The sequence below is a fragment of the Grampus griseus genome (assembly GCF_964374135.1).
Source record: "Grampus griseus genome assembly, chromosome: 8".
In the NCBI taxonomy this organism is placed as follows: Eukaryota; Metazoa; Chordata; class Mammalia; order Artiodactyla; family Delphinidae; genus Grampus; species Grampus griseus.
This window is the reverse complement of record NC_139002.1, coordinates 14,982,945-15,010,349: the sequence shown is the minus strand read 5'-3', so window position 1 is coordinate 15,010,349 and position 27,405 is coordinate 14,982,945. Positions and strand designations below refer to the sequence as shown.

Sequence of the window (27,405 nt, the reverse complement as noted above, 5' to 3'; positions counted from 1 at the left end):
GTCTTCACTGATGGCTTCCAGAATTCTCCATCACTACTGTCCAAGCCAGCTCCACTTCTCTGGGAGGCTTTAGCTGACAGTGGAATGGGATATTTTCTGTTATTAGGTGACTCTTCTTCTATCATGCAGACTTTCATCAGTAAGTCTCTTCATAGTCTGAATCCTGGAGGGGAAAGAACAGTAGTTGTGGTGTGTATATGAAGCACAATGCCACAGTCAGAATTCAGGCAAAGACCACACGTTAGGGTCCCCCAAATGGAACTTGGCTAGGGGAGACATCAACAGTGAAATGGCACTGACTCAACCCACCTAAATTCCCAAGAAGCATCACAGGACCTCATTATAATTGGTATCTATTGGGCTAATTTCTGCTTTGAAACCCTAAGGGTTCCCTTTTCCTGGGTGACTATTTTTTAAAACCTCAACACACAGGAAAACATGCCTGTCTGTAGCAAAATGTGCAAGACTGTAGCTAGGAGTTTAGGCTAGGAGTCAGTCTACCTCTGGGTTCCAATCCCAGCTCCACCCCTTGCTGGCTATGTGACCTTGAGTAAAGTTATTTAACTTCCTTAAACCTCAGTTCCCATCACTGTGCCTGGCAATTTGTAAGCACTCATTCATGATGAACTACTATCACTATTATTCTTATTCTTATTTTTATTGTTCAAACTTGTATTCATTATTTCTAAGCTCGAGTAGGCCATTAGTACTACCTGGCATACCCCATTTCTCTAGTCCACTCATTCTCCTATTCTCCTAGATGACTATTTTCATATCTTTCCCTCTTTCTCCAAACCTCCAACACATTCAGCTCACTTCATTCTCAGCTGATGACCTTATTTTCTCCCATCATTGGGAACAGAGAAACAGTCAGTAGGGAACTTCCACAAGCTCCCATCATATTTACCCACCCACCTGCATCTGGGCCCACCTACTTGGCCTTCCTTACTCTTCGTATGGATACATTCTCGCTGCTTTTATCTAAGGCCAACATCTCCACTGGTGCACTAGATCCTGAAGTCACTCCAGCAATCCTCCCCCCTCTCCTGTAACATCAAATTTTCACTTTCTACTGGCTCATTCCCATCAGCATACAAATGTACTGTAATTTCTCCCATTGTAAAAAGAAGAGCAACCCTTGACACACACCTCTCTCTACCTACTGCCCTATTTCTCTGCATCCCTCCACAGCAAAACTCCTTGAAAGTGTCATTTATACCCACTCTCACCAAAACATCTCTTTGTATTCTTTCTTGACCCTACCTCAGTCAGGCTTTCATCCCCACTATTCCACTGAAGCTGCTTTTGCCAAGGCCACCAATGACTTCCACATTACCAGATCATCCAGTAATCAAGTCTCAGTTCTCATTTTACTTGACCTGACTCAGGAACAATTGACACAGTTAATCACTTTCTTTTCCTTGAAACGCTTTCTTCATTTGGCTCCCAGGATACAGAGCTCTCCAGGTTTTCCTCCCACCGAACTGGACATTCCTTCTCAGCCTCCTTTGATAATTTCTCCTCATCTCCCCCATCTATAAACCTTGGAGAGCTCCAGGGCTCAGTCCTTTGAGTTCCTCTCTATCTACTCTCATTTCCCTGGTGGAAATATCTCTACCAGTCTCTATATACGAATAACTCCTAAATTTATATCTCCATTCTAGACCTCTCTTCTGAACTCCACACCCATATAACCAATTGCTTACTCCACATCTCCACTTGAATGTTTAATAAGTATTTCAAATTACATATATCCAAACTCAGCTCCCTTAAAGCTTGTTCCACCCACAGGCTTGTACATATTAGAAAATGGCAACTCTGTTCTACTAGTTGCTCAAGTCAAGAACCTTGGATTTATCCTTAACTCCTCTCATTCTTTCACACACACACATGCAACTCGTCAAGAAGTCCTTCTGGCTTTACCTACAAACTATAACCAGAAAACAACTACTTCTCACCACCTCCACCACCACCACCACCTTGGTCCAAATCATCACCCTCTTCCCTTACTTGCATTATTGCTAAAGTCTCTTAATTGCATTCTGTTTCTGTCATGGTCCCTCATCACCTGTTTTCAACAGAGAAGCCAGAATTATCCTTTTAAAACATACATCGGTTCAAAGTGTTCTCTTCTCAAAAACTTCCAGTGGATTCTGTTTCATTAAGAATAAAATTCTAGGGCTTCCCTCGTGGCGCAACGGTTAAGAATCTGCCTGCCAAGGCAGGGGACATGGATTTGAGCCCTGGTCCGGGAAGATCCCACATGCCGTGGAGCAACTAAACCCGTGTGCCACAACTACTGAGCCTGTGCTCTAGAGCTTGTGAGCCACAACTACTGAACCCGCGTGCCACAACTACTGAAGCCCGTGTGCCTAGAGCTGTGCTCCACAACAAGAGAAGCCACCGCAATGAGAAGCCTGTGCACCGCAACGAAGAGGAGAGCCCGCTCGCCTCAGCCAGAGAAAGCCCATGCGCAGCAACAAAGACCCAACGCAGCCAAAAATAAAAAAAAGTAAATTTATTTTTAAAAAAGAATAAAATTCTAGGTGATTACACTCACTATAATGTTCTATAAGATAAGACATTATCTCTCTGAAGAAATACTATTCTTTGCCTTGCTCACTTGATTCTTGCCACACTGGCCTCTGTGCTGCTTCCAGAACATGCCAATCATGGCCTCTCCCCAGAGACTTTGCACCAACCACTTCCTCTGCCTGAAATGTTCCTCCATGATAGCCAAGTTGCTTGCTTCTACTTTTAGGTGTTTGTTCAAATATCATTTCAGTGAGGGCGTCCCCAACCATCCTATTTATTTATTTATTTAGGTCACACCTTGTGGCTTGCAGGATCTTAGTTTCCGGACCAGGGATTGAACCCGGGCTCCGGCAGTGAAAGCACAGAGTCCTAACCACTGGACCTCCAGGGAACTCCCCCAACCATCCTATTTGGTATCATACTCCCTTATCCAGCCATTCCATCTCCCTTTCCTATTTTATTTTTTCTCTACAGCATTAAGCACAATCTGACATACTATATATTTTACTAATTTTTAAAAGATTTAGTTTGTTATTGTTTGTACCCAATTTAAGAGAAGGTAACATTTCAACTGTGTCTCAGACCACGAGTTTTCCAGGAATGGAAAGAATGTAATTTCTTCTGAGGGCAGGGATTTTTGTCAGTTTTGTTCACTGCTGTTTTCAAAGTACCTAAAATCACAGCTGGGGCATGTCAGATACATGCTCGAAGAATAACTGTTGAACAAATCAATATCTGAAATGTGGACAATAATCTTATGAACATTAGCTTATTTAGTTTTTTATTTACTTTTTTAAATTTTTATTTTATATTGGAGTATAGTTGATTAACAACGTTGCGTTAGTTTCAGGTGTACAGCAAAGTGATTCTTTTTTCTTTGTTTTTTAATTTTTACTTTATATTGGAGTATAGTTGATTAATAATGTTGTATTAGTTTCAGGACATTAGCTTATTTTTTGTTATTAAAAATATTCAAATCCCAAAGGGTTGGAATTAGATCCTATCCACCTTTCTCTCATCTTACCTATAATACTCAAGTACGTGAGAGAAAGAGAAAAAGAACACTGTGGTGAGTAATTGGGCTGCAGTCATCCGGCCAAGTGCTGAATTTGGCAGTAAGTACAAAGAAGGCTCAAGTTTAAACCCTGACATGACAGGTATGCTTTGTATTAGATCATGAGTTGCTTTTGACCTGTTTCCAACAGTACCACATCAGAGAGTCTCTCTCCCTCCTAGGATCCTGGAACAGCACACAAGCCTACCAGTCACAGCAAGCACCCAAAGGGGGAGGGATGACAGTTTTCTGAAATGTAAATCAAAACTCAAGCCTTGCAACATGGGTATGTCTTATTGACAAATGCCATCGAGTCACCTAAAAGTTTGTATCACTGGGGAAAACTGAGGCTCAGAAGAAAAGTTCAATTCAGGGTTTTAGGTTCAGCCAGTCCAGCCAGGTCTCCTAGTATGACCTCAGCAGCATAGGACACTCCTCTTTCAGGATGTTCCCTGTCAGTCAGCAGAGGCTGCCTACGCAATCCCCTTCCCTAACCTAAGGACACCACTCTCTGCCCGTAAGACAGAAAATAAAATAATGCTTAGAATTGGTGGGGGTCCCCTGAGACCAAAATGCTTTGGGGAAAGACCTTGGTTCATACTTTGCTTCAGACCTATTTGCATATCCTCTGCTGCCTCTGAGGGTGAAGGATTCCATTAATTAAGCAGGAAAATGAAGCATGAACAGTGAACAGAAGAAATGGCATGGACTTACCAGGCACTCGGCACAACGGACACAAAGCTTGCCCATGCAGTCATCCTTCTCCTGGTCACTGCTGTAGAAAGAGGACAAACCAAATGTGAACAATCACTATCCTCAGTATGGTAGAGCAGTTAAGAGGACAAGTGTTGAAGTTAGACAGGTCTGTTTTTAAATTTCAGTTCTGCCACTTACTAGCAGGATGACTGGGAAAATGACTTAAGCTCCAGGAACCTATTTCCTCATCTACAAAATGCAGACATTACCAGCTACACTTAAAGGGTAATGGTTAGGAGTAAATGCAAAATAAGTACATGTAAAACAGGTACCACAGTGCTTGGCACATAGTAAGTGCTCAATAAATAGGAGCCAGTCACAATCATTCATTTAGAAATGCACTGAGCACCAACTATGACAGAGGCATTGTGCTGGGCTGGGGTTAAAGACATAAATAAAACATGGTCCCCTGAGCTCATTTTGTTAGAATACAATGTGGTAAATGTTTTCATAGAGTTAAGGTCAAACCACTGCGGCAGCAAAAAGGGGGGAGTGACCAGTTTTCCCTGAAAGAGTCAGGGAAACTCTTGAGAAGCAGACATTTCATCAGGGTCTTAGAAGATAAGGAAGAGTTTTCCAGGCAAACAAGGGAAGGAGGGAGGGGATTCTAGGTAAGAGGAAAGCATGTTGAAAATTTTTAAAAAGGTCTAAATGAGTATAGTATGTTTGGAGAAGGAAACGGCTCACTGTAGTTGGAATGTGGAGCAAATGAGAAGAAATGGCAAGAAACAATGCGACTTAGGGTTAGATCATAAAGGATCTTGTTAGACCATGCTTCGAAATAGACGTTTTAGTATTTTTACCAAGAGTTCTTTGCCTTTTTGTGGGGCCACAGATTCCTTGTAAAGGGCACTGTTACTCCCATTAAATAAATGTGCACACACACACACATGCACACACACACAGAAAGAAGATTTTAGACTCTCTCAAAGTAAGACTTCTCTCCCCAGGTTAAGAGCCCCTGCTATAGATAATGGAGAATCAACAGGGTTTTATGTAGACTTCTGTTACCTTTTTTTTGGTGGATTTGTTCTTAGGGAAAATACTGGATCACACCTGCTCACTGGCAAATGCTTTTGATAACCAGAATCAAATTAGCCCCTTCCGAGCATCCGCTGACCAAGAGTAGTTCTCACTTATTTAAACTGTTTTGCTCTCCCTGGCTGTTCTAAAGCCTCTCTCACTGCTCAGGCACTTCTGTCAGGAGACATCAGCTCAGTGCCAAAACAAGGAAAAGGGGAAAATAACTGACTTGTTGGAATTTCCTGTCCATTTTGAAGGAATGAGAGATTCACTTCAGAATTTATATTCAGAACCACAGCACTACACAATCTCATTTCAAAAAAAAAAAAAAAGAGAGACTAGGACTATGCTATCAATCCCTCCATCTCTCTCTCCAAATTAACATCCACACATTTCCCTTTCAGCAGAACTAAATTCAGCCTGGAAGAAAGGAAGGCATGATGCAGAAGCCTGGGTACTGTCCACAAGCCAGGTCTCTGAAGAGGGTTGACTGCTCAGGACTGCAGCTGGACTTACTCAGCTGAAACCTCAATAGATGACTTCTTAGAGCCAGACTTGCTCCTCTTCTTCAGCCCCGCAGACTTCCTCCCCATTCTCACCAGCAGCAGCACACCCACCACAGCTGAGGGAATGAAGACAAGAATGGAAAGAAGGGCCACGGAGGACAGCATCATGCCAAAACCTGGAGGAGGAAAAAGAGGTCAGAGAGGGACATGCAAAGTGCTTCCTTTGACATGAGATAGTCTTACATTTGCTCTTGTATTTCTTCTGCTTACAAAGGGCATAAATTCATTGTAGAAACAGTAGAAAATACACAAAAGGACAAAGAAGAATTAAAATTTACCCATAATCCCACTCCCTAGGATCAATATGTCAATATCTACCCGTTCAATCTTCTTTCTAGGAGTATGTGGGTATGAGTCTGAATATAGGGAGGAGAGTACATGTTCAGAAGTATTGATCATAGTTTACATACTATTTCTAGCCTCTTTTTTATATACTATATTATAAATATTTTCCATAAGTATTCCTTCCAGGTGTGATTTTTTTAATAGCTGCATAGTATTCTACCATATTAAATAATTTATTGAATCGATCTTCTATTGCTAGATATTCAAATTATTTCCAATTCTTTGAATCTATGAGTTATATAATGATGATCATCCTTGTATATAAATATTTAACTCTATTTTTTAAAATAAATTTTAAAATGGAATTACTGGATCAAAGGGTATATAATTTTAAGGCATCTGATTTATACTACCAAACTGTCTTCCAGAAAAACGATACCAGTTTCTACCTCTACCAGCAGTATGAACGTTCCTATGTCTTTGAAACCTATGAGTTGCCTTAAAAAAATAAAGAAAAAAGAAAGAGGAAGGGGAGGGAGAGAGAGAGACATACAGAAAGATTTGAGAAATGACAAGGTATCTATAATGAACCATAGATACCTTGTCATTTCTGAATCTCTAAATCTTTGGTTCAAATTCAAATAAGGACTAGAATGACCACTCAACAGTCACCAGGGAATAGTGTAGAAAAAAAGGTCAACCCTTAACCCACTCTCCTCATGTTTCACACTAAAAGGAAACAGTTGCTCTTTGCAACATAAAAGAAATGTGCTGCCTCCGTCTTTAGAGGAGGTACCCTTTCAAGAAACAGGCAAGAACACAGTCTCATAACTGAGGGTATGAACACATTAGGGAAACCAGAATGACTTCTATTTCACACAGACAACAACCCTCCATTTATTCAGGGGTTTGCCATACATTCCACAAGAACTCTGGTCACCTGAAATTAAAATTTGAAAAGGATAATGGAGAAACTATGACAATATTTGAAAAAAAAAGTCAGTTTGAAAAATAAAGGTAAAAAAACTCATCCTCAGACAATTCAAAATGGCAGAATGTCCCAGTGACCAACTGGCTTATGGAGATAGGTAGTTTTGCTTCTCACTGATCTCCCCACAAACCACTACAGTAGTCACAGAGCACTCACTACCGAAGAAGGTCGGTGGCAGTTAGCTTACCCCTTTCTGTGACGGTTAGCTCTGTCCCTGGAATATTATGGTACACATCCGGGGGATTCTTCACAGCACAGCTGAAGGTCCCATTGTCCTTTATGGTAGGGTTGATTATGCTTATGGACGCATCCCCGTTGTACACATCTCCAACCCAGGAAATTCGATTCCGAAACGTGCCCACTGTGGTTGGGTACTGGAAAGACTGATAATGAAAAATCTAAGAAAGCAACATCATGAGAAAAACGTTAATTTGGAAAATGCAATGAAAACATAAAGCTAAGTGGGTCCAAAATAAAATACAAATGTGTAGTGGGTTTTCCCAGTTGGACAATTTTTTTTTATGTTTTGTTCACTTCCATCCTATAGATTAAAAGACAGGCTAATAAAACTTGTCCAAAAAAAGGCCTGACGAAAGAATCCAGGGATCCTAATTCTTGAACCCCTTTTAAATTCTCCCCCAAGTCCTAAAGTAGCAGTTCTCAACCAGGGGCAATTTTGCCCTCAAGACACTTGGTAATATCTGGAGATAATTTTGGTTGTCTCAACGGGGAGGAGTGCTACTGGCTTCTAGTGGGTAGAGGCCAGGGATATTGCTGAAAATCCTACAAAGCAGAGGACAGCCCCCACAAAAAAGAATTATCTGTATCAAAATGCCAGCAGTGCCAAAGCTGAGAAACCCTATGCTAAAGCGGCATCTAAGTCATATGGTACTTTATAGTGTGCAAACTACTTCCATACGTTTACTCATTTGAGCTTCACAACAACACTGAACTACACATGGAGCAGGCAGAAAGGGAAACAAGGACAAAAACAAGAAATTAAATGAGTTACTCGAAGGCACACAGCTAATAAGTGGGAAAGGGGAGATTTTTGTTTATTCTCAAAATCACCAGGAGGCTGTAACATAAGCCTCTCTCAAGTTATCTATCTTGGCAATTAATAAAAACCTCAAGTCAGATGCATGATTGGCATTCGATGAATATACATTGAATTAAAACAATGCTACTTCAGATTGGTAATCATATATTTCATCACCAAAAACACCTAATTATATTTGGTGGTAGGCTGGGCAAGCACTACAATACAATATGATCTTTCTCTCTCTCTTATGCAAGATTCAAGCCTTTCCTAGTTCTTTTCTTACTTGGTACCTCCCCACTTAAGAACCCAGGCACTTACGAACACCGAATTGCCCAATTTTGAAAAGCAACTTCCCAGAGAAGATGCTGAATCACTTCTTGGTTCATTTGTTCATGCATTCATTCAACAAATATTTACTGCACACCTACTATGTGCCCTTAGGCACTGTATTAAGCAAAATGATACAGTGGGAGCCAATCAGGCACAGTCCCTGCTCTCACGGAATTTACCATCTAGTGGGAAATACAGATATTAGTAAATAATAAAATGTGTAGAATGTTCCAAAGAGGGAGCTAAAGAATACCTATCTCTGATTATCAGCATCAGTAAAAAAGGGTTTGAAACTCCTTATTGACAAAACAAAGCCTGCTGTGAATCTGCAAGATTAATCCGACCTGTGAGTTTCAAGTTAAACTAGTGATACTCAAATCCTGCTAACTGATTAGTTTGACAGAATCCTGACTGATCACGTAACTGCAACATAGTGTTATGCAACTTTAAGGGTCCACTAATTCCAACTTGGATGAGTTTGCTGATTTCCCGACTAGCCTCACAGAGAACAGCGCCATACGAGAACTGCTGTTTGCATTTAAGGCTTCTGCCCCAGGAAGATCCCCACTGTTTGTACTGTCCTACTTTTGGCCAAGGAGGAAGAGCCATATGAAGCCAGCCATAGTTTCCTGACCACTCAAAATAAAGTGACCTATTTTAAGTCTAAAGAAAAAAGGACCAGAAACTAACACAACATTGTTAATCAACTATGCTTCAATATAAATTTTTTTTTTAAGTTGAAAGAAAGAAAGGAAGGGCGGGAGGGAGGGAGGGAGAGAGGGCGGGAGGAAGGAAGGAAGGAAGGAAGGGAGGGAAGGAGGGAGGGAGGGAGGGAGGGAGGAAGGGAGGAAGGGAGGAAGGGAGAGAGGGAGGGAGGGAGGGAGGGAGGGAGGGAGGGAGGGAGGAAGGAAGGCAGAGCGTCGCAGGTGGTGGGGCGGGGAATGGCATGCTGTGCTGCGTAGGGCGGTTGGCACAAACGGCGGCGCCGAGGCGGGAGTAAAAACCTCGCCACCGTGACAGGTCCTTTCCCAAGCCCCTAGGGACAGCAGAGGACTTGGGGACCAGCAAGCAGCCCCAGGGCACGAGAAAGGCCTCTGCCACCTGTCCTGCGTCATCCTGCCCCACGCCAGGCCCAGCGCCCCGGCGCGCGGCTGCATCAAGTGGAGGAGGAGGAGAAGGAGGAGGAGGGAGGCAGCAGGGGCCTGGGCCGCGCCCTCCACGCCCCGGGGGATGAAGACACTGCTGTCGTGGACAGCCCGCGCCAGCCGCAGCCCCTGAGTCAGGCTCTCCCTCACTTGCCGGGTTCGGTGTCAGAGCCCTTGGAGCCTAGCAGGGCCAGGATGGGGGTGGAGAGTTACCTGCCCTGTCCCTTGCTGTCCTCCTACCACCGTCCGGGAGCGTCTGGTGAGGCCTCGGCGGGGAGTGGGACCCCCAGAGCCACAGCTACTTCCACCACAGCCAGCCCCCTGCGGGAGGGCTTCGGTGGGCAGGATGGCAGCGAGCTGCGGCCGCTGCGGAGTGACGGTGATGGGGCACTGGTCACCAAGGGGTGCCAGCGCCTGGCAGCCTAGGGCGCCCGGCCGAGGCCCCCAAACGGAAATGGGCAGAGGATGGTGGGGATGCCCCCGCCCCCAGCAAGCGGCCCTGGGCCGGGCAGGAGAACCGGGAGGTGAGGCAGAGGGGGAGGGCTGCAGCAGTGGCAGCGGTGAGGCCAGCGCCAGGCTGAGGGAGGTGGTGTTGCCCGCTGCACCTGAGCGCCTGGCCCTGGGCTATATTGTGCCCTGCATGCGGTACTATGGCATCTGCGTCAAGGACAGCTTCCTGGGGCGGCACTGGGTGACCGAGTGCTGGCAGAGGTGGAGGCCCTGAAGCGGGGCGGGCGCCTTCGTGATGAGCCAGCAGGCTATCCTGCCACGCAGCATCCGTGGGGAGCAGATCGCCTGGGTGGAAGGCCATGAGCCAGGCTGCCGAAGCATCGGTGCCCTCATGGCCCACGTGGATGCTGTAATCCGCCACTGTGCTGGGAGGCTGGGCAGCTACGTCATCAATGGGCGCACCAAGACCATGTGGCGTGTTACCCAGGTAACGGGCTGGGGTACGTGAGACACGTTGACAATCCGTATGGCGATGGGTGCTGCATCACCTGCATCTATTACCTGAATCAGAACTGGGACGTCAAGGTGCATGGCGGCCTGCTGCAGATGTTCCCTGAGGGCCGTCCTGTGGTAGCCAACATTGAGCCACTCTTTGACCGGCTGCTCATTTTCTGGTCTGATCGGCGGAACCCCCATGAGGTGAAACCAGCCCATGCCACCAGGTACGCCATCATTGTCTGGTATTTTGATGCCAAGGAGCGGGCAGCAGCCAAAGACAAGTATCAGCTATAGCATCAGGACAGAAAGGTGTCCAAGCACCCGTATCACAGCCGACTACGCCCACCTAGTGTCTAGCCCCAGAGCTGCCTGGACAGACAGCTTGCCCTGACTTCGGGAGAGCCCTGGGCCCCAGTGCCACCAGTCTCGGTGCCTGCTCCTTCCCCGCCACTGCCGCTGCTTCTGTCTTTGCCTCTGTTCTGACTAGTGTGGAGGGCTCCATCCATCGCTGAGGACCAAGGAGCAGGAGAGATCTCTGCTGCCCTGGGCTGGGGATTGGGGTTGTAACCTGGGCAGAGGCCGGCGTTGGGGACTGCCGTTACTGGAGGTGGGGGTCTGTGTCCTGCCCTGGAGAGCTGGAAGGAGGCACTGCCACCTCCTACCAGAATGCAGGATTTGGGGTTGGGGTGACTCATGGCCTCTTGCTGGCAAAGGTTTGTGGGGGAGTATCCCCAAGCCCCCCACTCCTGCAGCCTGGAATGGGAAGTGACTCCCCAGCCCCTTTGGCCATGGCACATTTTGGACTAGGCTGCCGCTGCTGGGCAGGATGAAAGGTGCTGGGAGGAGCATGGGTCTGCAAGTCCTGTCAGGCAAGAAATAAAAGTTTACCTCAGAAAAAAAAGAAAGAAAGAGAGAGAGAGAGAGAAAGGAAGGAAGGAAGGAAGGAAGAGAGAGAAAGAAAGAAAGAAAGAAAGAAAGAAAGAAAGAAAGAAAGAAAGAAAGAAAGAAAGAAAGAAAGAAAGAAAGAAAGAAAGAGAAAGAGGGAGGGAGGGAGGGAAGGAGGAAGGAAGAAAGGAAGGAAGGGAGAAAAAGGGACCACAAATACAGCCTAGCTCACTGGAGCCACCTTCACTAGGACAGCTGGAGCACCTACTGTAGTTACTGAGAGATGCTACATGGCATTCCATAATGGTTCCTAAAACAAAATCCAAAGCTTATACATTAAAATCAAAGAGAAAGTACTTCTAATGAAGGAAACAGGATAAACAAATCAAGGATACTTTCAAAAATACAATCTTACATGCCACTCTGATATTCACATTCTTGATAAAAAGTATCCTGACCTAGGATATTGCTGGAAGCGTACAGAAAAAGGGTTTTTTAATAGCATTGCATCTTCAATTAGACATCCGCAATGGGATTTGAGCCATAAATGTGTTTTATCTGTGTGATTAAAATATATTGCTTCTAATATTGCAAGACCATCTGTCATCAACAGCATCTGTCATCAACATAAGGTGCCCTATAATTTCCTTCAAAGGGAGCTGTATAAATCAGTGCAGATGTTTATACACTGGGAGAAGGTGCCAAGATAAATCTACAAGTACCGATATACAAACAGAAACACCCACTGAGACAACTTCACATGACAGGAAATGAGCAGCTTTGAGCAAAAGGATGTCTAAGACTGGGACCTATAGAATTTCTCTGTCCAACAGCCTGGAGGTACCCTTTTTAGTACAACAAATCTGAAACTCAAGCTATGAAGCCAAGCAAAAAGAAACAAAAAAGAGAAACAAAACTAAACCACATTTCCTCTGAGTTTCTGACTGTTTTTCCTATAGCTTATTTGCAAGATTCTTACACAGAAGAAGAAAAAGCCCTATATGACCAGATGAATGTGATATAGGGTAGAAGCTCATCTCCTTCTATTTAATAGAAGCTCATCTTCTATTTTAAGATGAGAAGGCTTAAGGTGTACCTGTGACATAAAATAAAAGGATTCCAGAGCTGCTGACCACAGAAGGCTCAAAGAAATATCCTTAAAATTATACACTTACTGATTCTGTGCGACTGCTGCTTGGAGGTCGATATGTCCAGTCTATGGTGAGTTTGTCAGTGATAGATGAGGTTGACTTGAAGGTGCATTTCAACTTGATATTTTCTCCAACATAACCCCGGACATGGGCATCTGCTTTAATCTCCAGGGAAAGGACGATGTAAACACCTAGTCAAAGCAAGCCCAAACATTTAAAATGTGTACACTGGGTGGAATATATAGACGTGAGTGAACAATATAGAAACCGTATTTTTTTAATTTCTTTCTTTAATTTATTTATTTTTGGCTGCATTGGGTCTTCGTTTTTGTGCGCAGGCTTTCTCTAGTTGCAGCGAGCAGGTGCGCGGGCTTCTCACTGTGGTGGCTTCTCTTGTTGTGGAGCACGGGCTCTAGGCACGCGGGCTTCAGTAGTTGTGGCACGTGGGCTCAGTAGTTGTGGCTCGAGGGTTCTAGAGTGCAAGGGCTTCAGTAGTTGTGGCACATGGGCTTAGTTGCTCCACAGCATGTGGGATCTTCTCGGACCAGGGCTCGAACCCGTGTCCCCTGCACTGGCAGGCGGATTCTTAATCATTGCGCCACCAGGGAAGCCCTAGAAACACTATTTATCACTTTTAGGTCTCTCATCAGAAAGCTGTAGCAATAAATGTCTTCTCAGGCCGACCCAAAAGGATAAGAAGCAGATATCTGCATTAATCAAGGGTGCTATTTTTGTCATTTTACGATATTAAATCATAGAATGAATGTTTGGGTAAAAATTTTAAACCTGGTCACATCAGCACTTTTTCCAAATACAGAGTTGTGGATAAATTAACTACAGCCAAGCGGGTCAGCGCACAGAAGGCTAAAAGGCAACACCACCCACTCCCTTGACACACTTATACTCCAGGAATATGGCAGTTGCTGTGGTCTGAGGGATTTACCCCAAGTACAGCACGACTGTAACCTGAAGCTATCACTGCCTCAACCACCAGCAAAATAAGAGTAGAAAACAAGAATAGGAATTTTTTTTTCAAAGAAAAAATAATTTTTATAAATCTACGCCAAGGTTCTATCTAGTTTTGTTTTGTTTTTCCCTTTCTTAAGGCTCGTTAATGAATCACTCATCCATTAAAAGTAAATCATGGGGAGGAAAAAGTTTATTAAATTTACAATTTAATGCATTTTAAAATGTAAAAAAAGATATCATTTTTAAACTCTTTAGAGACTTCCTCTTTCCAAAACCACTTCGTATATCCAACTTTTTAAAAATTTATTTATTTTATTTATTTATTTTTGGCTGCATTGGGTCTTTGTTGCTGCACGTGGGCTTTCTGTAGTTGCAGCCAGTGGGGGCTACTCTTCATTGTGGTGCACGGGCTTCTCATTGCGGTGGCTTCTCTTGTTGTGGAGCACGGGCTCTAGGCACGTGGGCTTCAGTAGTTGTAGCACGTGGGCTCAGTACTTGTGGCTCGCAGGCTCTAGAGCGCAGGCTCAGTAGTTGTGGCTTGCGGGCTTAGTTGCTCTGCGGCATGTGGGATCTTCCCAGACCGGGGTTCGAACCCGTGTCGCCTGCATTGGCAGGTGGATTCTTAACCACTTTGCCACCAGGGAAGTCCCCTCGTATATCCAACTTTGACATCCCATCTCCCCCAAAAGAGTTGGCACTTTCTTCTGACCATTCCCTCTGCTTTCACAGAACAGTGGTAGAAATTTCTCTTCCATTAGGGAGCCATTTTTTAGGAAAGTAAGCCACCAGCACTTTGTTTTTCCTGCTTCCTTCTCCACTACAATGAGCCATGATTCACCTGGCAGGCCAAAGGCAAACAGAGCAGCAAGGTTTCAGAAGAGAGCAAACCCACACACCATCCTGGAAAACAGCAGTCCCTCTGGTTGAGAAAGGACGCAAATCCCAGCCCTATCACCTGCTGACTCTGTGGCCTTCATAGGTTTACTTGATTTCTTCAGTTTCTCATCCTGGTAGGAATGATAATAATAACACTTACCTTAGAAGGTCACTGTGAAGGATAAATGAATTAAAACATGTACCACACTAAGAAGCCTACCTAACCCAGAGTAAGTGCTCAATGCACGTTAGATAGCTTCATCATCGTTACTGACACCTCTTTAGTTCTGTCCTTAGTCTCTCAAACTTTCCTGTCAGAGACATACTTATGAATCATCATTTCCACTGCCTTTACCTCTGCTGCTTTGAATCATGTTTCTTGCTCCTCTCTAGACAATCCAGTCTGTTCACATTCCTCTTAAAAGCAGGAGACCAAAAAAAAAAAAAAACAGGAGACCAAGACTGAGCTCACAACTCTACTAAGAATCTGACCATCCCAAAGATAAGGACTACCTTTGGTTCATCCAAGACATCCTCTCTGACTTTGCCATGCTAAACTTGTTATTCCTCCTATGCCTTTGCAAATGCTGTTCCTCTGCCTGGAAAGCCTTCATCCCTCAATCCCTACTCTCTCCTAAGCCCTCACTCCTGACCCACTTTACTCATGACTTAAGATAAAGCTCTAAAAAAATGGAAGGCAGAGGGCTTCCCTGGTGGCGCAGTGGTTGGGAGTCCGCCTGCCGATGCAGGGGACACGGGTTCGTGCCCTAGTCCGGGAAGATCCCACATGCCGCGGAGCGGCTGGGCCCGTGAGCCATGGCCGCTGAGCCTGCGCGTCCAGAGCCTGTGCTCCGCAACGGGAAAGGCCACAACAGTGAGAGGCCCGCATACCGCAAAAAAGGACAAAAAAAAAAAAAAATGGAAGGCAGAAATGAATGGATAATCTTCACACTCCCCATACTCTTTATATATCCTTTATATACTCAGGATATATATCCTTTATATACTCTTTATATATCCTAAAACATAAGTATAGCAAAGAAACTTTAAAGTTTAGATTTAGAATTAGACAGACCTGAACTTGAGTTCTAGCCCAGCTGCTTTCTGGCTGTGAGACCTTGATCATAGTTACCTAACCTGTTCAAGATTCAATTTCCTCACTTGGTAAGTGGGAATAATTAAAAGACCTACTTCATTGTGTCACTGTGAGGATCTAATAAGATTAAAGAAGGTAACACATAAAATGCTTAGCATAGTACCTGAAATTGAAACTTTCAATAAATGTTAACTATTATCATTAAAATGAACACCACAAACACTCAAAAACCTTCAGTAATTCTCTATTGGGCTATAACATAAAATCTAAATAGTGCCAATCTGGCCCCCAACTTCTGCTACTCTGCCCACCTACCCATCCCATCCCCTTCACTATGCCCAGAATGTCCTGCCATTTCCCAAATTTATTATGTCCTTCATGCCACTGTGACTTTCTTTGAATATGTCTTTATCTGGAAGTTTCTCCCCATCCCTACCAATCCTGCCTGGTAACCACATCCCCAATACTCACGCCCTTCAAAACCCATCTCAAATATCACCCCCCTTGTGATGCCTTCCCAAATTCTCTGATGCAGTTTGTTACTATTTTTCAATTTTCACATAACATTTAGTACATAATGCTACTCAAGCACATATACCATTGCTTGCACTCAATTTGTAAAGATGATTTCCTCCATTAAATTAAAGGAAGTACCTTAAGAGCAAAAGTCAGAGGGAAGGGAGAAGGCAGAGAGAGACCAAGAGAAAGAGGTGGACAGGTCACCAAAAGTTCTCATGTAGGAACAAAGTGTGCTTATTAGTCACCCACTCTCTTCATATCCCCATTCTTACAGTATTTTCAACATTCTTAAATCCCCCAGACACCTACCTTTCCATTAAACAGAATCAGGAAAAGCTCAGCCCTAGATGACCACTTCTAGACTATGGCTGGTGTGCGCTGAAGGAGAAAAATCACACCACTGCACCGATAGTTACCATAAGAAATTCATCAGTTCCATCCACAGCTAAGTCCTTAATAAGGCATGATGACTCTTTAACCAGCCTTGGTCATCTCCTCTTTCTGACCCCTCAAACTTTGCCATTCTCTTTTATCTTCTGTGCAACCTATAAACCCCTCATTCTCAGAAGAAAATGTCTCTATTCTTCAAGGAACTTGAAGCCATACAAACTGCTTAGTCACATATCTTCCTGCGTCTGCACCCATTCTTACCTCCAATCTGAAAGGATGTGGTCAAGCCCTTCTTCTCTGCCTGGATCCCTCCCTTCCAAGCCTTGCTCCAGGAAGAAAGAAGAAAAAAAAAAAAAACCCTCTCTACTATCTTCAACATTTCCCTTTCAAGAGGGGCTTTCTCCCCTCAGCCTCTAAATACACAGAATTCTCTCCCATCTGTAAAAACAAATATATAACAATAAAACAAAACAACAACAAATTTTCCTTAACCCTGTAATCCTACTCATTACCAACTACTGCCCTCTCTACCCTAAGCGAAGTTTGTGAAAGAGTTGTTTATATCTGACGTCTCCCTTTCCTCCCTTCCCATCCACTTCTGGACCCCTACAGCACAATTTGGACTCCACTACCACTTCTAGTAAAAGGCATTATTGTCTTAAAACAGCAAAATCAAAGGGACAAAAACTCCAATAGGCAGTTTTCTCTCCTGATTTTACTGGATCCCTCTGCAGCAGTAACTGTTTGCTCCTTGACCTTCTCTGTCTCAGGGCTTCCAGGATGATACACTCATTCATTCACTCATTCTTCAAACAAAGATTTATTGAGCGTCTGTTTTGTGCCACCCTCTAAGTTCAGGATTAAATGTGAGCAAAATACATACACTCCCTGTTTTGGAGCTTAAAATGCAGCAGAAGTTCAATACACTAATCAAACAGTCATAAAGACAAATGTATAATTACAAACTCTGATAAGCACTGTGAAGAAAAGACAGAGTGGTTATGAGAACTGTAGCAGTTATGATAGGGGAGCAGGGAGTGGTTAATGAAAGCTTGCCTGAAAAAAGTTACTTTTGAGTTGAGTTCTGAAGCAAGGATAACAAGGTGAGGAGAGGGGGAACATTCCGGGCAGAGGATACTGCGTATGCAAAGGTCCTGTGTCAGGAAGGAGCACAGTCAGTCAAGGAACTGAAAGAAAGGCAGAATGGTAGCAACACAAAGAGCATGAGAGAGAAGACTGAGACATGGCTAGGAGGTAAGCAGAAACTAGATCAGGCAGGACCTTAGAGATTTGGGTCCTTATTCGAGTAATGGGAAGCTATGGAAAATACTTAAGTATGGGACTGAGTGAGAAGGGGCATGAAGAAGTTTGCATTTTTAAAACCTCACTCTAGGGAAGACGATTAGGAGGCACTAAGAGTATATATAAAGAGATTACTTAGGAAGCTACTACAATAGTCAAGTAAGAAATAAGGAAAGATTGAACTAAGTTGGTGGCAGTGGACATGGAGAGAACTAGGAAGACAACAATACAAGGTAAAATCAGCAAGAACTGGTGTTAGATCATATGTGGAATGTTTGGGAAAGAGAGGCATTGAGGATGACTCCCGTATTTCTGGCTTGGTGATACCATTCACTGACACAGGAAAGACTAGAAAAGTACCAGGCTTGGCAGGGGAGAACATGAGCTTGATTTTGGAGAAGTTTAAGGTGCCTTTGAGATATCCAAGGGATAATGTAAAGGGGGCAGTTGGTTTGGGGCAGGGATGGGCAAACTATGGACCATGGGCCAAATCTAGCCCACAACGTCTTTTTATAAATAAAGTTTTATTAGAACACAGCCAACTTTATTCATTTATGTATTGTCTAGGGCTCCTTTTGTGCTACTCCAGCAAAGTTGAATACTTGCAACAGAGATTGTGTGACCCACAAAGCCTAAAATATTATCTGGCCCTTTACAAAAGTTTGCCAACCCTGCTTTAGAGCAAAAAAGAACTATGGATTAGAGTTATAAATCAGAATCTCATTAGTCTCCCTCCAACCAACTCTCCACACTGATTGTGTTACATACACACACACGCACACACTCGACATCTCTGCTAGTTTCTATTAAATCTCTTTCTAAGGCTCCTCCTTTCCTACCCATCCCTTAAACACTGGTGTTCCTCAGAGTTCCACCCTGAGCCCATGGTCCTTCTTTCAACATGTTCTCTTTGGCCAATCCTACCCACTTTTATAGATTTCACAACCACTAATAGGCTAATGATTCCCCAAACTATGTTGCTAGCCATGACCTGCCTCTGAGTGTCCAAATATTACTGGATATACCCACTTGACTATCACCACCACAGGAACCCAAACTGAAGGTAGTGAACTCTTGTTACCAGCTCAATATCCATTCCCCTCATCTCCTTTCCTAACAATACCCAGATTTTCTTTAGATATCCACCCTTTCCTACATAGCCCATGAGCTTGGGGGTAGAGGCCTCTGGCAGGGTCCAGGCAGGAAACAGAAGGCAAAATCAGCTAAAACTTTGAAAAGCGTGTGGGTCACTTTTCAAAGGGACTTTTTCTCAGCATCAAGGAAGCCAACAAAGGCACAACCCTTTACCACTCCACGCCTGAAGGGGCAAAGGGAGGAAACGGTGTTACTGAAGCCTGGTAAGAGGTGGATCTGTGGGCCATTTGACAGAAGCTGTAGCCACAGAGGATCATAGCCACTATCAGCCATGGCATCATGACAGGGAGGGAGCAGGGAAGAAAAATGTCTTTCTCCTCCTGCCCTCCAATCTCCTGCCAATGCCTCCCACTGACCAAACCTAACTGGAACCCAGAGGACGGGAGCCTGGAGGATGTGGTTTATAGGTCAGCTTTCCAGGGAGGAGGCAAAACGGAGAAGAGAAGTGAATGGATCTGGTGAGAGAGGAGCAAACCAAGAATAACGAGACCCTCCTCCCAGCTCTGGACGGTAACTCAGATTGGCCTAAACTAATCATTACATCCAGAGGTGTGCTGGTGAACAGCTAAAAATAGAAAACCCAAATATGTAGGTTTCAAAATTTTCTGTGGTACAAATACTCCCACCATGGCTAATTTCAAGCTATGAAGGTAAAAGTCTCTGAATGCTGAGTTAGGAAGACATGTGCATGATTGGCTCTTGAGAGCCAGTAGGAGGTAGCTCCAGCACACCATTCTCCTGACCACAGAGATATATTTGGAGTAAACACGGGATTTAAGTTAATCTAATCAAAGTAAGTTTCAGAAAATTTTCTTGGAAAGTTACCTCTATGCCTTGTTTATGCTCTTCTCTATGTCTGGAATTTTCCTCATTCCCTTTCTCTAACTAACTCTTATCCTTCTTTCAGATTTAACTTTGGAGACACCTCCAGGAAGTCTTCCCTGTATCCTCTTGGCAGATTAAGGGCACTTCCTCTGTGATGCCATGGTTTCTAGTGCATTTCTCTCTTAGCACTAGATTTTAAAATTATCTGCTGACTTGTCTGTCTTCTTCGATAGACCCTAAGCTCATTGAAATAGAACGTAGCACATTATGGATGCTCAGTAATATTTATTCAACTGAACCAAACCAAGAGTTTCCTTTTATAAAACAAAAATTGTCACAAAATAAGCATAAAAATTACAAGTTCTGAGCAAATTTTGGTTACTGAATTACAGCAAGTACACCTTTAATCAAACTACCTACTAGCAGCTTCTTCCTTCTTAATATATATAAACTCCATATTCATGAACATAATTTTGCCACAAAGCTATCAATATGTAAAGTCACTTCACATAATCTAAACACCGGATAAGCGGGTCTTAAATATATAGTTACAGAAAAGTAACCATAACATCCATGGATGAACTAAACAAATCTACACTACTAATCTATACATCAGGATATTGGTTCCCCCTGGAGGAGAAGGAAGAATGCCTGAAAGGAGGCACAGGGAAAGTTTCTGGAATGCCAGTAACAATCTACATGCTGATTTGGGTGCTGGTTGCCCAGGGGTGTTCAGTTTCTGAAAATTCATTAAGCTGTACACTTATAAGCACTTTTCTCTGTTTTACTGAAATTACAATTATTCTAAAATCAATGGATATAAAATAATTTTCCTCTTCCACTCAAAAAGTAAAATAAGAAGAAAAAAATATCAATCCAATGTTACATTCATTCAGAAACTTTCACCCTAGGCCTAATGTGCTAATGGATATTTATCTCTTCCCCAGAGGGAAAAAGCATTCTTGCCAGGTAAAAACAGCCAACTATAGAAATAATTATAATAATTAAAAAGAAATTTAATCTGGGAGGAAAACAAGAAAATCACGTTTAACCATAAGTAATTTTATACATGGAAGAAATGGAAAAAATGACAAAAACTCCCAATTTTATACACCCAATTTTCCAAAATACAAATCTGTCAAACTGATTCATAAAACTGCACACTCAAGTGGAAAAGAGAAAAGTGTAAGAGCCCTAGGCTTGTTAATCTACTGGTTTTACATACTTAGACAACTGATATAGCAGGACCATACTTATAACTTAGGAAGAATTCAAACAAGTTAATAATTTAACAGGTCCTAAATATGAAGAGGAAAGGCAAATAAACTGGTATGAAACCAAAGTCTATTACCTAAGAGACTCAAAACAAAAGACCCCCTCAAAGATGGATGAACCTTAAAACATACTAAGTGAAAAAAGCTAGTCACAAAAGAACACATATTGTACAATTCCATTTCTATGAAATGTGCAGATTGGCAAATCCACAGCAATAGAAAGTAAATTGGTGTTTGCCAGAGGCAGGGGGGGAGGGAAGAATGAGGAGTGACTGTTAATGACTATGGAGTTTCTTTGGGATGAAGAAAATGTTCTAAAACTGATTGTCATAATAATTGCACAACTGTGAATATACTAAAAACTATTGAATGGTACGCCTTTTTTTTCTGGCCGTGCCATGCTGTGCATCATGAGGGATCTTAGTTCCCCAACCAGGGATCGAAACCATGACCCCCTGCAGTGGAAGCAAGGAGTCCTAACCACTGGACCACCAGGGAATTCCCTGAATGGTACACTTTAAATGGGTAAATTGTTCGGCATGTGAACTATAGCTCAATAAAGCTGGGGTTTTGGGGTGGGGGGGTTTAGGTAAAAGATAAATGAACAAATACATACAGATCATAGACTCAACTTTTAACATTTGAATTATTTGGTTCCTGAACTGATGGACAGTTTTCAATGTGAAATGACATCAAGTTTGTGAAACCACCCACCATTTCTAGAATTTTTTTTCAGTAGGACAATATTTGAACATTTCTCTGTGTGTGTGAGAGAGACAGGCAGACAGACAGAGAGAGGAAACTAGGATGATTTGGAGTGACAGTAGGTCAGCCTAAACAGTATATTGGAAAAGAATTTAGGATTATTTGGAGTGACAGGAGGTCTGCCTAAATAGTATATTGCAAAATAATTTAGCTGAAAAACTGGACACCTGTTATGACACAGGCAGCTGGGAGGGATCAGGGAGTATGCTGGCAGCATAAATACTAGTCATCAAATAAATTAAAACTCCCTAGCCCTACCTGCTGAGACTTAGCACACCTGAAGCCTTTATATCAAAGATCCCCTTCAGAAATTCCTATTACCCACAGGGAAATTTTATGAAGTTAACAATACACTCCTATGCTAGCTCTACTAACATATGATTTCCTGGGGAAGACACACACACACACTCACACAAATCCAGGGAATAACTGCACCCTAAATGAAGGTAATTAGGTTGACTGAAATTTATGCAACTTGAAAATTGCATGAAAGCAAAACTTATCCAAATTTTAACATTATGTGATAGCGTGAATACTATACTTCTGATATTGGTTAATAGATTAAAATCTTAACAGAATTGATATTCCCTTCCTTGTATTAAAAAAAAAAAAACTGTTATTAAAATACCAGAGCAGTTTCTTTTCCTCAACACATGCATCTCTGTTACAATGCAATCAAAGCACATCCTTTCTGTGACTCATAAACGTTTTACTTCATAAGCCCTGACAATCACCTACAAAAAAAAAAAAAATACCAACAGTCATCATTTTCTTTCACAAAATTACTGGAACTCCTGAAGACTAGAATTGTCCTTTCCTAATCAGGATATACGGCCCACAAAACCACAGCCGAGTCAACCACTGATAACTCATAAGACAACACCGGATGCCCCCAAACCCAGTGCCCTCCGTGATTCTATCTAGCCGTGCCATCACCACAATACAACGCACAGTGATCGAGCTGCCAGGGGCTCAGGAAAGTACGGACAGGCTACCGACGGCCCTCAGTGGGTGTTGACTACGAGAAGAGAACATTGTCCCCACGCCCTCCCGCTTCCTTCCTTCCCAGAAGCGCAGTAGGGTCTTTCCTGAGACCCCCACCGGAACCGGAAAAGCGACCATCTTCCCTAAGCCCCCGGCCGGAAGTGCGACCGAGCCCGCTGCCGACTCACTCACCCTGGAAGAATAGGACGCCCAGCAGTGGGCACAGAGCACAGCCACGGCCTCCAGCCGCCCCGCTCTGCAGCATCCCGACAGCTCTCCAGAAGTTTGCACACCTTGTTTACGGCTCCCTGTAACCACACAGGTAACACCGGAAGTGACGCGAGGGCGGGAGGCCGCGAGAAGACCTAAAATGGCGATTCGAAGTTGCCATAGTAACGTGGCTTCTTTCCAGAGCCACACCTGGACTTGCTCACTTCAAGTCAGCGATTCTTAACTCTCAAGTAGTAGTTCATTATTCCCGTTTGCTCGAAAATGAAGTCGGACAGGCTTTGGAGAACTTACTATTTATTTTTACGGAATTCTGCAGCACTTAATCGTCTTGATCCCCTTGACTCTAAGCCAGAAGTCCTTTTTACTCCCTACAGATTATTTTATTTGAATGCTCTCAGAATAGATTTCTATAAATTTAGAGTTCAGAGGGACCTAGGAGATCATACAGGATCAGGCAGTGAATAGATAAATATGTATTAGGCCTTCCTGTCAATTTGTGCCTCAAGACTGTTTGGTTCATGTTCATTTTTTGTGTGTGTAGCTATTACAGCATCCAGTTCAGTACTTACCTAAATTGGGTGTTTATTAAATTGCTGTTGACAGTGGCAATGATGAAATCATTACAAAAAGGAGCTGAGATTTGTGCCACTTTTGGTTGGAACAGTGAGGAAGTGCTTGAAGTGAAATGAAGAGATGGTGTCACATTCTTCTGAAAAAGAGATGGGATGGTACCCTGCTCTAATCATTAGTCAACCTATTCTCCTGGAATCTATGTATATTTAATGAAAGCAAGAGAGGAACGAAAATATGCTTCAGCTTTTGGGAAAGTTAATAACTTTCCGTTTTTCAACTCCCATTCCTTTACTAGACTTGAAAGCTGGTAGTTTTCTCTATTAAGGTAATATAAGAGTATCAAATGGAAGCGATGATACTGTTCCTTCAAAAGAGTCCCCAAACTAAGTAGTTGGTTGTGCCCAATTCTCAGTTATTTGAAGCAATGTGGAAATTCATACAGGTTTATTTATCCAGTAGAAACTAATTCTATCCATTATTGACTTCCAGGCTGCCTCTAAGAAAATTTTTCAGTGAAGATAAAATGTATTCCCATCAGTTTTCTGTGACCTGCTGTGTAAAAATTTTAGATTTGCATAAAAGCAAATTATATAATTGTAATGCTTTATTACTGAAGGTTATTTACATAGTGTTTAAAGCACAATAAAAAATAAGTTACAATACAAAAGTTCTCTTCAAGTAAAAGACACTGAACAGCCAGGCTATATTAACCCTTGAATATTTAGCCAAGACACAAAAGCTACAAGTTTTGCTGGAAACACCTTCCATGAGTTTTTAACTACCTCTTTACATTTATGGAACATCACCCAGGCCATCTGTTTGAAGAAATGCCCAATTACTATATTTTCAAAGGTTGAATTATAGAGAAAAATAGAAAATGTGAAAGGTAATATAGACTTTAAATCCAATTTTTACTTTCAAAACTGGGAACTGAAACTGTACTTTTTTAGACAGTATAAAAGGCAAAATGAGACAGGTATGGAATGCATTTTGAATCAAGGTTCACATGTAAATTATACCAGGTATTTTTTTTAGTATTGGAAAAAATATCAAAGCTCATCACCTTTAAATACAGATAAACTATTTGGAAATTCCAGTTTTAAAAGAAATAACATCTTCAACCTAGTTGGTGAAAACTGAAAATATCAAGCTGTAAACATGGGGGGCAGGCGGTAGGGGGAGAGGTTCCTAAACATTTAGATGTTTTCTATTCTTTAAATAAGTGCTGCAGTAGCTTAAGTTTGGAAAGACACTGGGAGACTAGACAGTTCTTGAAAAGCACTCTTCTTTCCATGACCCACTTATAAAGTTTGTTTTATCTACTAGTATAAGAGAAAAAAAAAAAAAGTTGGTTACATTCTGTTAGTTTTGGTATTTCTTTGACCCCAAACCAAATCCTCCCCCCAAATAAGCAACTGAATTAAAAAATAAATAAAAGAAAAAAATTTAATGTCTTCCAGTTCTCAGAGCTTTGTATAACACCATACAAAATTATTATCATTTAGGGTGATTTTTTTCACTAGCCCTAAATTTTTTAATTGTAATATACTCCTTCAGAAACTCCATTTAACTGCTTAATGATTCCAGTCTACAAATAAGCATAGATTTTGCTCTGTTGTTATAAATAATTGAATTGGGGGAAAAACTATAGTAAGCTAAACAGTCATTCACTGCTCATGAAAGATCTGAGCTGTTGATTGCTTGTCACAGCAGAGAAAAAAGGTGACAAGCAATTCATCTTGAGGTGGCCTTTGTCAATCTACTAGCACTTCTGTAACCTTCCCTAGTTACTCTGTGGTTTAGACTTGTACTACTGTAAACCTTGGATCAATTGACCAAAAACAAACAAAAACAAAAACCTGCCATCTAGGGTATTGAAAGAAATTCAATAAAATAAGATGTGTCCCATACTTAAGGAGAGCCATAAAAATCAAACTGTTCTTTAACAGGTTGAATTTAGAATTTTCTGTTAATCAATCAAAAACAGTTGGGAGAATCAGCTCACCTTTTAATTGAGAGTGTGAGAAGGAAAGAGTAAACATGTTAACTTTAGTAGCAAGAGTGCTGCTCTAAGGAAACTAATATATTAAAGGAAATGTTATGACACACAAGTGGACTTTTATCCCATTTGATGCCAATAGATATGTATAAAAATCATAATCCACAAGGAGTGTTTAAGGGCAAAAATGTAGCTTCCTAGTATATAAAAGCTAATGAGCATTTGAAAAAAATACAATATTTGTACTCTGAAATTAAATAAAACCTTAGTAACAGGGCTGTGTGTGAGTCTGCTGGTATCTGCTCAAGAAGGGCCCTATGCTGGCACCAGAGGAACGTTGCTTGTCTAGGTGGTTATATACTGCAGAGCTGGTTGGAAGACAGGTCACAACTGGAAAAGCCAAAGAAAAGCTTCCATTAACACCAACTTATCTCAGGGTTCTTGTTCTTGGAAATCTTCAGCTTCCTGAAATACAAAACAAAAGTTTAAATGGATAATGTATATGGCAAGAGTGCAATAGGAGTACCTGGCATTATGAATACATATATATATGATCTATTCTCCATCGTGAAGGAAAATATTCGTAAGTATATTTATCCTCTTCTAACTTAACTTTTAAAAGAAATTTCCTGATCCTTATTACATATTTCTCTGAGTCAGTGTCCTTAATTCATAGTCTCTGCCTTGCATGGACACTTGGATGATCCATAGCTGCTCACTCACATGCATTCATTCCTCTCCCTCTCTCTCTCTCTCTCTCTCTCTCTCTCTCTCCCCCCCCACCATCACCCCAACCCCTTTATTATAAACAAAATCAAATATACAGGGGCTTCCCTGGTGGCGCAGTGGTTGAGAGTCCGCCTGCCGATGTAGGGGACACGGGTTCGTGCCCCGGTCCGGGAAGATCCCACGTGCTACGGAGCGGCTGGGCCCGTGAGCCATGGCTGCTGAGCCTGCGTGTCCGGAGCCTGTGCTCCGCAACGGGAGAGGCCACAACAGTGAGAGGCCCACGTACCGCAAAAAAAAATCAAATATACAGAAAAGTAAAGAAGGCAGTGTATGGAATTCACTGTCACTTAATTTTAAAGTTTTTTTTTTTTTGCCTTATTTGCTATAAATACATATATTGGTGGGGGCTAAAGTTTTTAAAACAAATTACTGACATTTTAACCCTAAATACTCCAATATGCATTTTTATAATAGGGATATCTTCCTGTGTAACCACAATACCCTTATTATACCTAACAAAAGTTAACAATAATTCCCTATTGTCCAGATTGAAATTTTTCATATTAAGACTTGCCCAATGTCCCCCCAAATCTTTTTTATAACTAGTTTATTCAAATTAGTATCCATCCAGTCAGGGATCGTACACTGCACTTGATTGTGTTACTTCTTTAAACTTTTTTTTTAAATTAGGGTATAATTGCTTTACAATATTGTGTTAGTTTCTGCTGTACAGTAAAGTGAATCAGCTATATATATACATATATCCCCTCTTTTTTGGAATCCTTAAATTTTTTTCAATCTTAAACAGCCTCCATCTTTATTTTCCATGACTCTGGCTTATTAGAAAATCTGCTTGATTTTAAGTATAGCCCTTGGTAAAAATCTCTCTGACACCAGATTTTTTTTCTAGGTTTACAATAGAACCATTTTTCTCCATATTCTATTTTATAAATCCTTGAGAACTTTCACTGGAGCTTTAGGCTATAAAAATGTGGCTCTTTTTGCAA

The 27,405-nt window shown here is 42.2% G+C and overlaps 1 protein-coding gene and 1 pseudogene across 3 annotated transcripts; one reads left to right on the top strand and one right to left on the bottom strand.

Annotated features, from left to right (window-relative positions):
• MPZL3 (myelin protein zero like 3) lies at positions 1–23,188 on the bottom strand (the record flags this gene model as incomplete). Of its 2 annotated transcripts, none has more annotated exons than XM_082659828.1 (6): positions 1–163; positions 4,304–4,364; positions 5,885–6,050; positions 7,398–7,608; positions 12,736–12,902; positions 23,059–23,188. In XM_082659828.1, 6 exons carry the CDS (start codon positions 23,129–23,131, stop codon positions 137–139), a joined length of 705 nt encoding a protein of 234 aa, XP_082515954.1. In that variant the 3' UTR covers positions 1–136. The 2 variants fall into 2 exon arrangements, with proteins under 2 accessions (XP_082515954.1, XP_082515955.1); XM_082659829.1 differs by having other exon boundaries at positions 12,736–12,866; positions 23,059–23,131.
• On the top strand, positions 9,529–11,025 carry LOC309825607 (prolyl hydroxylase EGLN2-like; annotated as a pseudogene). Its single transcript has 2 exons — positions 9,529–9,540; positions 9,713–11,025. The product of its transcript is annotated as a prolyl hydroxylase EGLN2-like (transcript).
• Positions 23,189–27,405: the final 4,217 nt, after the last annotated feature.